The sequence below is a fragment of the Glandiceps talaboti genome, chromosome 22, assembly GCF_964340395.1.
Source record: "Glandiceps talaboti chromosome 22, keGlaTala1.1, whole genome shotgun sequence".
NCBI lineage: Eukaryota > Metazoa > Hemichordata > Enteropneusta > Spengelidae > Glandiceps > Glandiceps talaboti.
The window spans coordinates 9,899,035-9,911,804 of NC_135570.1; the positions used below are offsets into that span (position 1 = coordinate 9,899,035).

At 37.2% G+C, this 12,770-nt stretch overlaps 1 protein-coding gene across 1 annotated transcript; it reads right to left on the bottom strand.

The window, feature by feature from the left end:
- Positions 1–7,363: 7,363 nt before the first annotated feature.
- On the bottom strand, positions 7,364–11,561 carry LOC144452517 (neuronal acetylcholine receptor subunit alpha-7-like). The gene is made up of 4 exons (XM_078143619.1): positions 11,448–11,561; positions 10,250–10,359; positions 8,744–9,273; positions 7,364–7,902 (listed from the first exon to the last, which is right to left on the bottom strand). Exons 1-4 carry the CDS (start codon positions 11,559–11,561, stop codon positions 7,364–7,366), a joined length of 1,293 nt encoding a protein of 430 aa, XP_077999745.1.
- Between the last annotated feature and the right edge of the window lie 1,209 nt (positions 11,562–12,770).

The window sequence follows — 12,770 nt, forward strand, 5'->3', positions numbered from 1 at the left end:
GTAACAGTTTCTCGACGTTTTTCGCACTCCGTGTTTGGGTAGGTCGAGTTCCGTAGAACTCTCGGGTGCATGGTCTGTTCTCGAGTACATTGAGACATTTGTCGGAATCAATTTTGTTGACACGATCTGACGCCACGTCATCGGTTGTTGTTGTTGTTGTTGTTGTTGTTGTTGTTGTTGTTGTTGTTGTTGCTGCTGTTTTGCCAGTACAAACTGAGGACACACCATCGGTTGGACGTGAAGTTGTGAGATCGTTTAATTCTACGACACGTGTGTTATCGGTCGTATCTTCATCATGGACGTTGCTACGATCTCTCTTTGGCTGCAATCTGCGACAACGACAGCATTGTTGTTTATTCATACAAACACATGGTTTTATACAATTGAAAACAAGTCGACGGGCCCAGTTCGGCACTTCTTGGGGACGTATCTCGCGATGGAAGAGAGACAAAACCCAAACTGTCATTGCACAGGAGCATGCCGTAATGGCGATCATCAGAACAAAATAGTATGCTGAAAACGAAAGAAGAGACAGAGAATAACTTTTGTTACATAAAATAACTCCGCCATAATACCATACACCATGAACAGTATTGAATCACTTATGGGTGGAGGTATTTTTGTAGCTGTATACATGATGAATCAAATCAAATTGATTTTTGAGTCCGTACCCAAAAACCAGCGCCCTCGACGGCGATCACAATTTAAACCTGTTATTGATATGCTAATGGTTGAGATCGATTACTGATTAGCATCTGCAATGTCTATTGATATTTTAACAATTTTCAGTGAATACATTGTAGTTGCCTAATAGAAAAAACGATACTACAGTTACAAAATGGCGACATATTCAAAACCAAGCTTTTGCTCAAGATTTAAACTTGTCACTACATCACCTACAGATAATATTGACCACTGACTAACAGATACAATGTCTCTTTATAAGTAATTGACCAATTTTTAGTGAATATTTATCTGACTATTTGATGAAAAAAAGAATGTCCTCGTTAAAGCCAGTGCAGGTTTAACATGTGAGGTATTAGGAGTACCGAATATCACTTTATTTTTGAGAAGATAGATCCCCACTGTATAGGCCTACATGGCATATTTACAGACGCAAACGGAAAGGTTAATTGACATGGAATCAATACAATAGAACATGATGGCGAATGTTTGGGAGCGCTATGCATGCTGTCATTGGGGAGGTCAAGAAAACGGATGCTTTGACATATATGAATTGATTCTAGTATAATTTGTTTTTCATTTGCATTTCTTCTATTGCTCTGAAAAGACCTAGTCTGGGTAAACCAATACATGTCTCGTTTTATTTTATTTTACAATATCTATAAACAGTACTAGTTTTCTCCATGTGATAATTTACAGTAACGGTTAAATCTACATTCGTTGCAATATATAGACGAATTTTGACGACGAACGTGATAAAGTCAATCTCGCTGTCGGTGAGTGTATGCAGATATAAGCACTTCTCTACTTTTCTGATTTAAATTTGCAATATACGAGAGGATCAAAATATAAAATCGAAGTTTGTATGCAAATCAGCAATACTGTAAATGTTAGCAAAACGGCTTCAATCTTCGACTAGTGTTGCAACTCAGCAGGTTCGTTCAAAAATGTTATTCAACTTGTTAGAAAGTAAATAACTCCCTTTTAAAGTTTCTGTCAGCTCTGTCAGCTGTAATACTTTACCTAAGTACGGTATAGTGTCTGATGATGGCGGCATTAATTGCATTACAAGTTGCTGGAACACCACCAAAGCCAATAAGTTAGTAATGCAGATTGTCACCTTTTCACCAGACTCTGGCGGGAGACAGAAAGCCAATAGCATCAACATAGAGAGAACCAAGTTAGGGACTATGAGATTAAACACATAAAAGTACGGAATCCGTTCTATACTTATCGTGAACGTCACGTGACTGTACGGCTCTTCGAATCGTTGGTATTTTGTAATACCGTGTTCTACTTGAAGTCCTAAAAAAGTCCATTCACCGTTATCAACATACAATGACGTATCATTGGCATTGATTCCTGGGATAAGGCTGATGTGTTGTGCATTGTAGGACCATGATCCGAAAGTCAGAGGACAGTGTTGGTGATCAAAGGGGAAAAACAGTAAATCCAGTTTGCAACTCGTTTTGGTGACTAAATTCATTCTAAACGTGACGGTGCCATTAGACGCTACATATGCATACACATCCTCTCTATCGTAGTTGTTGACGCTAAAAATAGAACACAGAGAAACAAACTCAATATGTAGGGTTTGCGTACAGGTGTAAAATCTTTGATTTAAGCTTATAGGCTGAAAAAAAAAATCTTAGAGCACGTCAATCACTTTAAAAGGATACAGTCTGTAACTTTTAGGTCTTTTGGTGTAGAGAAACGTAGGTAAAAGAACTTTAAGTTATGTTATATATAATTTATATCATTATTATAAATTTATAATTACAATTATTTGAGTACTAAAATTTTAACCAGTACACACAACATAATTTTGAGAACTTTCGACTGCAAACAGTTCGTCTTGTTCACTCATGATAGATGGCGCTGTTTATGATCACGTCACAAGGTGACCAAATAATGTTATTTTCATTATTATATTAGTACATGTACTATACTACTATTTATGTAACTTTTAGTGCGTATTTTGTACACAACTCTCACGGTTACCAACGAGTATTTATTCATTCATTGACCCTACACGAAATTCATTCAATCAGTTCAAAAGTGTACTACCGTATATACATACAAATAATACGCCCTCATACAGTTACCATAGTAGCCCCTTCCCCCCAGGACTACACGTTACAGATCTCAATAAATTGATAATAGAGACACATTACTAACAAATGTGGTATGGCTGGTTTTACTCTAAGATCACATGAAAGGTAGACTATAAGATACGTCATGTTGTTCCGCCCTCACCGGCCTGCTCTGAAAGGCGTTGACCGTTGACGGCATACCTTACAGACTACATATGTGAAAGGTTTCTACTACGGTTCGAGGTTTACTCAAACCATAAACCCTACACTGCTCGAACATAGTCTCGGCTACCCAGACTCTTGGCGTTGAAGGCTTAATCTGCTGGGGGAGAAGCCCTCAACGGCAAGAGTCTGGTAACTGAGACTAACTTTGGTTTCATGGATAGTAGAAATACTTACTCATTGTAAAGAGTAATATCTGGAATCCATAATTTAGATATAGGAATGTATGTGTACTCAATGTTACCATAATCAGAGACATTCCACTGCAGGAATTCATCCCGCCAAGTCTACAACAAAACGAACTATACTCATAATCTAGAAGTAATGGTGGTCTACATACATGTATCTTAATGAGTTGAACAAAATTGTGTAAAACACTGTTACTTTACAGTTGGAATTAAAAGTACCAATGGCAATGACAATCGCGTTAACATAAGTGTGACGACAATTTTGTAACTATAGTAACAGTGTTATATTTGGTGATGGTTTTGAACACATCAAGGATGACTTTGGTACATCAGGAAAACACTATATGTGCTGGTTTCACAACTCATAACCAACATTATATACACTGTATACACATCATCAGTATTTTGAATTCATCTTTCGTGTTAGATTGTCCGCTGACAATTTAACTAAATCTTCAGTTCATATATAGATTGTCATCTTAAGTCTGGAGCGACTTTGTTCAGTAAAGGGGTTTCGCTTTTGGAAATCACAACAGTCATAGAGAGAGAGAGAGAGAGAGAGAGAGAGAGAGAGAGAGAGAGAGAGAGAGAGAGAGAGAGAGAGAGAGAGAGAGAGAGAGAGAGAGAGAGAGAGACAGACAGACAGACAGACAGACAGACAGACAGACAGACAGACAGACAGACAGACAGACAGACAGACAGACAGACAGACAGACAGACAGACAGACAGACAGACAGACAGACAGACAGACAGACAGACAGACAGACAGACAGACAGACAGACAGACAGGCAGACAGACAGACAGACAGAGGGAGAGGAGAGAGAGGGGAGAAGGGAGGGAGAGACACAGACAGACAGATAGGCAGACAGACAGACAGACAGACAGACAGACAGACAGACACACACATATACACATACATGTACACGTACACATACATATACGCCAGAAAACTAATTCAATTGCAGAACATTTAATTATTCTTAAATACTTACATATTTAGACCACGTGTTAATTGTTATCTGTTGCTCCTTCATCTCCTATGATAAATTTTAAGACACACGGTTGTATTCATATTTTCGAGAACACCGAAGACATTATGACATTGTGTGGGTGCATATATGTAACAAGTTTCCACACCTTTATAATGACAGTCATATTTGAGGGATGTTTCCTAATTAACTGTGGGGAGCTAGTTCTCATGGCTTAGTAGCACATTTTAGCCAGTTCCATTGTTCTTGATTCGTGGCATAGAGAAATGGAATCAAGCATGTGATCGATGCATTTGCCTTTTACAACATTGATATACTGTACCTTCATGCTGATTGATGTAGGATTGTTGTGTGCATATTCTGTCATGTAAAAATCGAAAACATGGCTCTTGTTTTAATGATTGAACTTGGATATACACATTGACTCATCCATTGAAGTTCATGAGATTATAAATTTGAACTTGAACTCACCAGGTCAATTATTTGAAGCAACGACAGCCCAAATGTTACAAGGTTACTGGTGATTGTATCGTGCACTGGACGAACTTTTTTGTTATAATTTATCAGTAGGTCGTCCATCAGTTTGTGTTGAAAGGTGTATGCTGTAAGCAATATAATATCAATAGGTAAAGTGATATGACTGGCAAGATCAATAGTTCAATGTAGGATAAAAAACTAAATTCGTTTACTTTAGGTCGTTGAACCATTTTCGTTTTCATCCTACAAAAACAATTTTACTTTTAATGGATCTGTTTTGTAGTCCCAGATACAAATACTCCGTCAAAGGGAGAATTTTCACCATAGTAAATGCATGGCACTAAAACACAGTAAAATATCAATGAACGAGCTGTTTTCCTCACTTTATACTGGCTTTGTATTCATACTACTACATACTACTACATACTGGCTTTGTATTCATAGCACTACATACTACTACATACTGGCTTTGTATTCATAGCACTATACATACTACTACATACTGCCGTGGCTTTGTATTCATAGCACTACATACTACTACATACTGGCTTTGTATTCATAGCACTACATACTACTACATACTGGCTTTATATTCATAGCACTACATACTACTACATACTGCCTTTGTATTCATAGCACTACATACTACCACATACTGATTTGAAATTGATTATGCGATATGACACAATTTTCAGTGTTGGCCATTTTAGTTAGAAGGGGGGTTGGGTGGGGGCCTGAGGCCTAACTATCAACATCGATCATTTGACATTGGGTCAGTTGAGATTTTACGCTAGATAAGAACACCTTTATTGTTGAACAAGTCAGGATTGTGATTGAAGAGAGAGTTTTGTTTAATTAATTCAGCTTTCAAATTTAATCAAAGTTCAGCGTTTTAGTTTTCCCTAAATTACAGTCATGCTATGTTCAGCTGTAAAGTGTTGCTATCTACCCATAGTAAACGTAAATAGTAATTATAGTCTTCTGGGGGAACACTGCCTGTTATAGCTGTAAGCAAATTGATTGCTAGAAGGATGTATTCTGAAAAAATAATGTTCTCGTGAAATTACTTGAAGTCACCATTTCAAATTTTAAACTTGAAAGAAAATAGTTATAATTACCTTGCGATAGTATGTGGCTGCTATGACCAAGTACCATCAAGGCCACTATCATCAAAATCATACCATTCAACTGCATGGCCCACATTTCTCATATCACATACTCTTCTGGAAATGATTTTGCAACTGCTCGAAATATATATATACATAGCGGCGCTAATCGTAGAATCCGTTGCTAAGAAACTGTCGAGAGGATGGGTTTGTTTTGATGGCAACAAGTGATCTATTGCGACGGTGATAAGCCGCAAAAGACCATGTCAATATCATTAAATATTCAAATTTGACAACCATATGCATGACGCCATTTGTTATCTATGTTTTAAATAATAAACCAGCCTGTATATCTAAATCGTGCTGAAAGGGCACGGTCCGTAAAGTAGTATATGTCTTAAAAGCTATGTACATTAGCTGAAAATGGAATTTAAAAAAATGTTAGGTAAAATAACTTACTCGTTAAGTCGTACACTGTGAAAAGCATTACATCACATGTGGGTAAACGTATTTTTTGTAACTATATACATGACAAATAAAATCTTTTGGGTCCCCATCCAAAATCAGCGCCCTCAACGGCGATCACAATTTCCACCTGCTGATGGATAATATCGACTACTGAAAGAATCTATCGCCAATTAGCAGTGTTCTGTAGATATATTATGTCTATTAGGATAGATATACTCTCGCAAAAATGTACAACCCGGGAGAAGACACTCAAATTCAGAAGCCATTGACAGTATAGTAAAACCACCAGACAGACTTGTCATAAGTTCAAAATTAACCAATACGATATTTTTTTTCAAATTTCTTTTAGATATATAGACGGATGTGATCTAGAAACGTACTTTGGAAAACAGCCATATCTAAATTGAACATTTAATGAGTTTAAAGTCAGCTTTAAATAATCACCGAAATAGTAATAAGTGAATATGAATTATTCACCAGAACTGTCTGTGCTTTCCCACACTCCAAGCAGAGACAATGATTATCAAACACAATTAATCAATGCCATATCAAATGTTTGTGCTTGCTTTGTGAATTTGTGATTTGATACAAGTTTGATCTGACAATCATCAGTCGCTCAATTTTTATATACCACACGAAAGCCAAGTTGTGCGTGTTTGAACAGAAAATCTGGAATTATTACTCTCACACTGTATTCTACGTCACAACAATTCACGTCTATGTCATTGATTCTGCGGTACTCGGAATTATAACTCAAAATATGTAGAATTTTGGTTATTTCCCTCGATTTTTCTTAAATTACAAGCAAGATCAGGATTGTATGGTCTACGCAACATACCAATCACCCCCCCCCCCCTCCCCATTTTAGTGTAATACCGCTTGGTGGAAGGGTCATTCAAAATAGTTACTTGAGTTCGCGAGAATATGGTCATTGACGCGAGCTAGAGCACTATGGGTACAGAATAACATGAAACCAACACGGCCCTGTACTATGAATGTCGCTTTCTACGTATCAAATTGTACAGTTGAAGTCGGTGGCATGGGTACTGTCGATTTTGTATTCTAGATCCACTGATGTGGTCGCCTACGATAAGTTTGGAATCTGTTCTCCTCCGTTTATATAGCAGGACATGACTAACCAAAGATGAGCACGGCACAGACAACAAATGCTGATGCCAGTAACGTACCGAAAACAACCAGCAACAATCTATCGATCACTCGAGCTAGTTCTTTCCATTCCCCAAGTACTGCTTTTCGGTATTCGTTCTCCCATGCTCGAGTAGACAAGTCCTTAGCGTGACCTAACAAACTCTCGATGTTTTTCGCGGTAAATATACTTATATTCGTATCACGATATAGCTTTTGTCCTTTCATGGGTTTATCAACTTTGAAGCAAACGTTAGAGGAGTTAGGATGAGATTCATTCTCATTTTCGGAGATTTCCTGACATTTGGGTACAAAATCAAACGGATTTTCTCCATTCTTCTCAAGACAAGAACGATAATAACTGCCTTTTCCCATACCCAGACATGGTTGCATGAACCCAAAGACCAGTCGACGGGCCCAATCCGGCACTTCTTTCGGGTGAGTCTCGCGGTGGAATAGAGAGAGAACCCATACCGTCATGACACAGGTACTTGATGTGAGGGCGATCATCAAACCAAAGTGATACACTGTAAGTTGGAAAAAAAAATTAGTTGCAAGTTTTTGTAACAAGATGGTTACGAATTGCAATGTTATTGGTTTAAAAATGAAAATTGATTATTTGTCTGGTATTTTCAGTTTCTTTTGAGATTAAATAGTCGTTAAATATACTCGTACATATCTTGATAACAATAATTATGTCAGTTCCTAGTTTAAAATGTTTTTTATTTGTTTGGTTTGGTCTGTCTGCATGTGGAGATACTGTATTTGTTTATATTTTTGTTGCTATTCGTGCGATTTCTTGTAAAACAAGAGTAATGGATGGATAGATAGATAGATAGATAGATAGATAGATAGATAGATAGATAGATAGATAGATAGATAGATAGATAGATAGATAGATAGATAGATGGAAGGATGGATGGATGGATAGATGGATGGATGGATGGATGGATGGATGGATGGATGGAAGGACGGACGGACGGACGGACGGACGGACTGACTGACTGACTGACTGACTGACTGACTGACTGACTGACTGACTGACTGACTGACTGACTGACTGACTGACTGACTGACTGACTGACTGACTGACTGATCGATCGATCGATCGATCGATCGATCGATCGATCGATTGATTGATTGATTGATTGATTGATTGATTGATTGATTGATTGATTGATTGATTGATTGATTGATTGATTGATCGATTGATCGATTGATTGATTGATTGATTGATTGATTGATCGATCGATCGATCGAGATAGATATTAATGCTTGAAGCAGGATTTAAAACCATACTTCATGACACCTTGCAGGAAATATTCATTGTAAGCAATTCTAGTAATTACACATGTTAATAGTCCTTACCCAGGTAAGGAAAGTTATCATAAGACGGTGGAAGGGCTTGCATAACTAGTTGTTGGAATATTAACATTCCTAGTAAGTTGGAAATAGACAATGCCATCTTCTCCCCTGACTCCGGTGGAAGGCAGAATGCTAGCAACATCATGGTCGACAGCAAGGCACTAGGAATCATAAGGTTAAACACGTAGAATAATGGAAGTCGCTGGATGGCGATGGTGAATTCAATGTAACTAAAAGGTTCCTCAAATCTGGCGTTGAATTCGATGCCATGTTCAACTCCAAGCCCGAGTAATGTCCATTCCCCGTTACTGACATAGGATGATGTATCGTTTGCATTAAATCCAGGAATAGTGGTGATGTACTTGGAACTGTACGACCATGATCCAAATTTCAGACTGCATTGCTGACGATCGATAGGAAAATACAACAATTCCAACTTGCAACTGGTTCTTGTGACGTCATTTACCCTATACGTCACAGTACCGTTGAATGAGACATGCGCATAAACGTCGTCATTGTGATAGTCTCTAATACTGATGAACAAAGAAAAAATGATACTTAGTTTTCAATCGTGCTCATTATAAAATATAACAATATGTTCTCGACTTTCTAGTAGACCACTGATTCAAAGTTATGACCAAATATAGACGAACATTGACAATTCTATACGTATTTCAAATTTCAAATGGCACAAGCTGAATTTGTAGGCTTGACAAGTGAAATTCTTACATGAAAAACTATTCTAGTAATGTTAATGTCAATGTATGCCTTCTATGACAATATTGCAATTGTCTTCTGGCATTGTTAGTTAATTTTATAGTAGGGTTTTCTTTAACATTTTTTATACATATGATAAATTACGTCATCAGACCGTTTACGGGTTATATCTTGATACCAGGTTTGAGTTCAGTCAATTGCAAGTGGTTGTTATATATGCTTCAGTAGATACAATAATGCGAGTACCTTTTAAATATGCAAGCCGCAATACGTATGAACTCAGCTTGTACCCCTTTAACAATTGGTTACAGTTTTGATTTGTTTCGGGTGTCGTTTGGTTTTTGAAACATTCGCCACTTGTTACTGGCCGTTGGTGATGACGTAATAATGGGCATGCGCATCTCATGATATGATCAAAACACTTGCCTTTATTCAGAAATTATTTACAAAATGTAAAAAAAAAAAGGATTGAATTGTCACGTTATTTTTGCCTATTTTCACGACACCTGACAACCAGTCTTACTGACCCCCTAGCCTTGTCATGATTATTCACCTCCTCAATATACAATATGTCATATCATAAATAAAAGAAACAAAAAAGAAATTACTGAAAAGCGTTCCAGAATTTCAGTAACTGTAACATTTTTAAACTATATTTTGGTCATTTTGAAAATAATACACTAAAGATTTATTAGGAACAGTTCAATCTTTCTTACTAGCTAAGTATAATTGACTCTTTCAAAATTGTCAAAAATATGAACAAACAATATGAAAATGAAAATGCAGCCTTACTTGTTATACAGAGTGATGTCCGGAATCCATAATTCTGATATTGGGATGTATGTGTAGTCGATGTTACCATACTCTGTTACATTCCAAATTAGAAACTCATCATGCCATGTCTGCAAAGAAAAGGATGTGTTTCTAAGAAATTGTACCTGGGGAGGGCCCTGCTCACTTCCGTCTGTCTGTCTGTCCAATGTCTAGCTTCCGGTATACTGTTCATTTGATATAAGAGTAAAGGGGGTGGGGTGGTGGTGGTGCTACGATTGCGTTTATGAGAGAGCAACTAGGGAGGGGCTACTTATTGTATCTATCTATCATCGTATAATGTTTTCAGCACACATACTCGTGAATGATATTTTGTCATGTTTACTTACGTATTTTATGCATACATTCGTCGTTATTTGTTCTTCTTTCATTTCCTGAAATACAATAAAATGTTCTGAGTTGAGTTATCGTTGTTTTATGATATAGTATCTTGTCCCAGCTAATGTTGTTGTTGTTGTTGTTGTTGTTGTTGTTGTTGTTCGTTCGTTCGTTCGTTCGTTCGTTCGTTCGTTCGTTCGTTCGTTCGTTCGTTCGTTCAACAGACGTCTGGCGAGTTTTAACTAATAACCGCATTTGTTTAAAATTATAAGCCGTTGATATACTATCATAATTCAAGAGTGAATTTCTGTAGAAGATTCAGTTATGTATTAATGTTATTAATACTCTAGTAAATACTGGGTGTCAATACTTACCGTAGGTAGCATCCGAGAATATTAATTAAAGTTGTGTTTCTTAGTGTATTCGTAGAGCTCCTCGGGAGGGGGTTTTTTGGTGAAAGGGTTTACTTACATACTTTTCTTAGCCGCAATATTTGGAAAACACTACACACTGAACCGGTAGATGTTGCTACAGTTTTAGCTCAAAACTTTCTATGATTTTCAAAATAAATAATTGTTACAATTAAGATTTCATTTCCCTTAGAACTCAGACAATTATTTTGATCGGGTTTCAGCTATATTTGCCATCATGTATCGTATACCCCTATAATATCCATGTGATGTACAGTTGGTATTAGAAAGAGTCTCTGTTTGAGATGTGTGTGATATGACAACAGTTTGGGTTTGGAGGTCTCGACGGAGCATCCGGCGGGGGTAGCGTTGTCTCAGTGATATCAGGGGATATGATGGGATATGACAGTGGAGAGTATAATTCAACTTACCACATCAATAATTTGTAGCAGGGAAATACTAAACCAAACTTTGGTAGGCTGTGATAAATTACTCACAGGACGAATGGTGTTGTCGTATCTATCCAGCAAGTCCTTCATCAACATGTGCTGATAGCTGTCAACTTATTCGAGAGAAAATAAGAAGGTGGGTTTCTGATTAGAAGCGTTGTTGACCGTTGCGTTGGTTACGGTACGGTTTATGTGATTCTCGAACTATGCACGTCCTAAGGCTGCACTGCTTGCAACTGTTAGAAGCGTTGTCTCACTGCCTATTATATGGTCAATATCTACTTATATTCACTTTATTCTGATTCGAAAATGATTTGAGCCCCAAAAACAATCTTCTTACCATTCTAAATTAAATTACTAACATCAAAAAGAATAGCAAAGGTTAGTAGCAAAACACATTGAGGCGTACAAAATAAAGACCGAGAATACACCTCAACGTGAGAGACAAAAAAATTACAAAGATATATATAATGATATAAGAATGACAAGTGCTTCTTATAATGGGCATAATCCCAGTTGCACTGTACTGTCACAGTTGTGTACATCAAGTGGTGAGGAATTCCAACGAACAGGGTTACACATTTAAAGAAATTTCTGTAAAACTGTGTGCGAGCTCTCGGTATATACAGTTACTTTTTAAACCTGCACCAGCTGCAACTGGGAGAATTTTTGCATCAAGTAACCAAAGCTGCATTCACTAAAAATTACATTGTATCGGTCAGTTAGTGGTCAATATTATCCATAGGTGGTGTAGCGACAAGTATAAATTTGGAGCAAAAGCTTGGTTTTGAGGTTTGCGACATGTTAAAACTGCATTAGTTGTAATGTCTTTCGATTGACAGCTTTAATGTCCAACCATCAGTAAAGTATGATGAGTTGAGTAGGATTGTTAGAGTAGGTATAATAATGAGTAATTATCTGCGTTTCAAAGATTAGCAGATAATTGCTGTCTGTTCGGTATGTGAATAAATTTGTCAAGTGCAGTTGCGACAGGCGCTAATGCGTGATTGGTCAATGTATGCTAACAGGTGTAACAAGTGTTACAGGTATGTAAAGGGTGTTGAAAGGCCGGTGTGTTCAATCTCGGTTGCCAACACCCACGGTCAGACATTTACATTTTTATAATGATTATAGTAGTTCTGTTCTTTTTCAGTTAGGCCTTCAGGATTTCAACTGTTAACGTCGGCACCGTTTCATGATTTTTGTTTGTTTTTTTCTGTCTGGCCTAATTTGTTCCGATTGAAATAACTTCATTAAGAAGATTGTAGTACATCCATGTTGAACCGAATCAACTCTGTATTGCAC

Excerpts from the sequence above, each read along its gene's own strand:
- LOC144452517 (XM_078143619.1), bottom strand. The coding sequence starts at position 11,561 with ATGTTGATGAAGGACTTGCTGGATAGATACGACAACACCATTCGTCCT. Across the intron at positions 10,360-11,447 it reads TGCTACAAATTATTGATGTG|ACATGGCATGATGAGTTTCT; the intron begins GTAAGTTGAATT and ends TTTTCTTTGCAG. Across the intron at positions 7,903-8,743 it reads TGATAACTTTCCTTACCTGG|TGTATCACTTTGGTTTGATG; the intron begins GTAAGGACTATT and ends TCCAACTTACAG.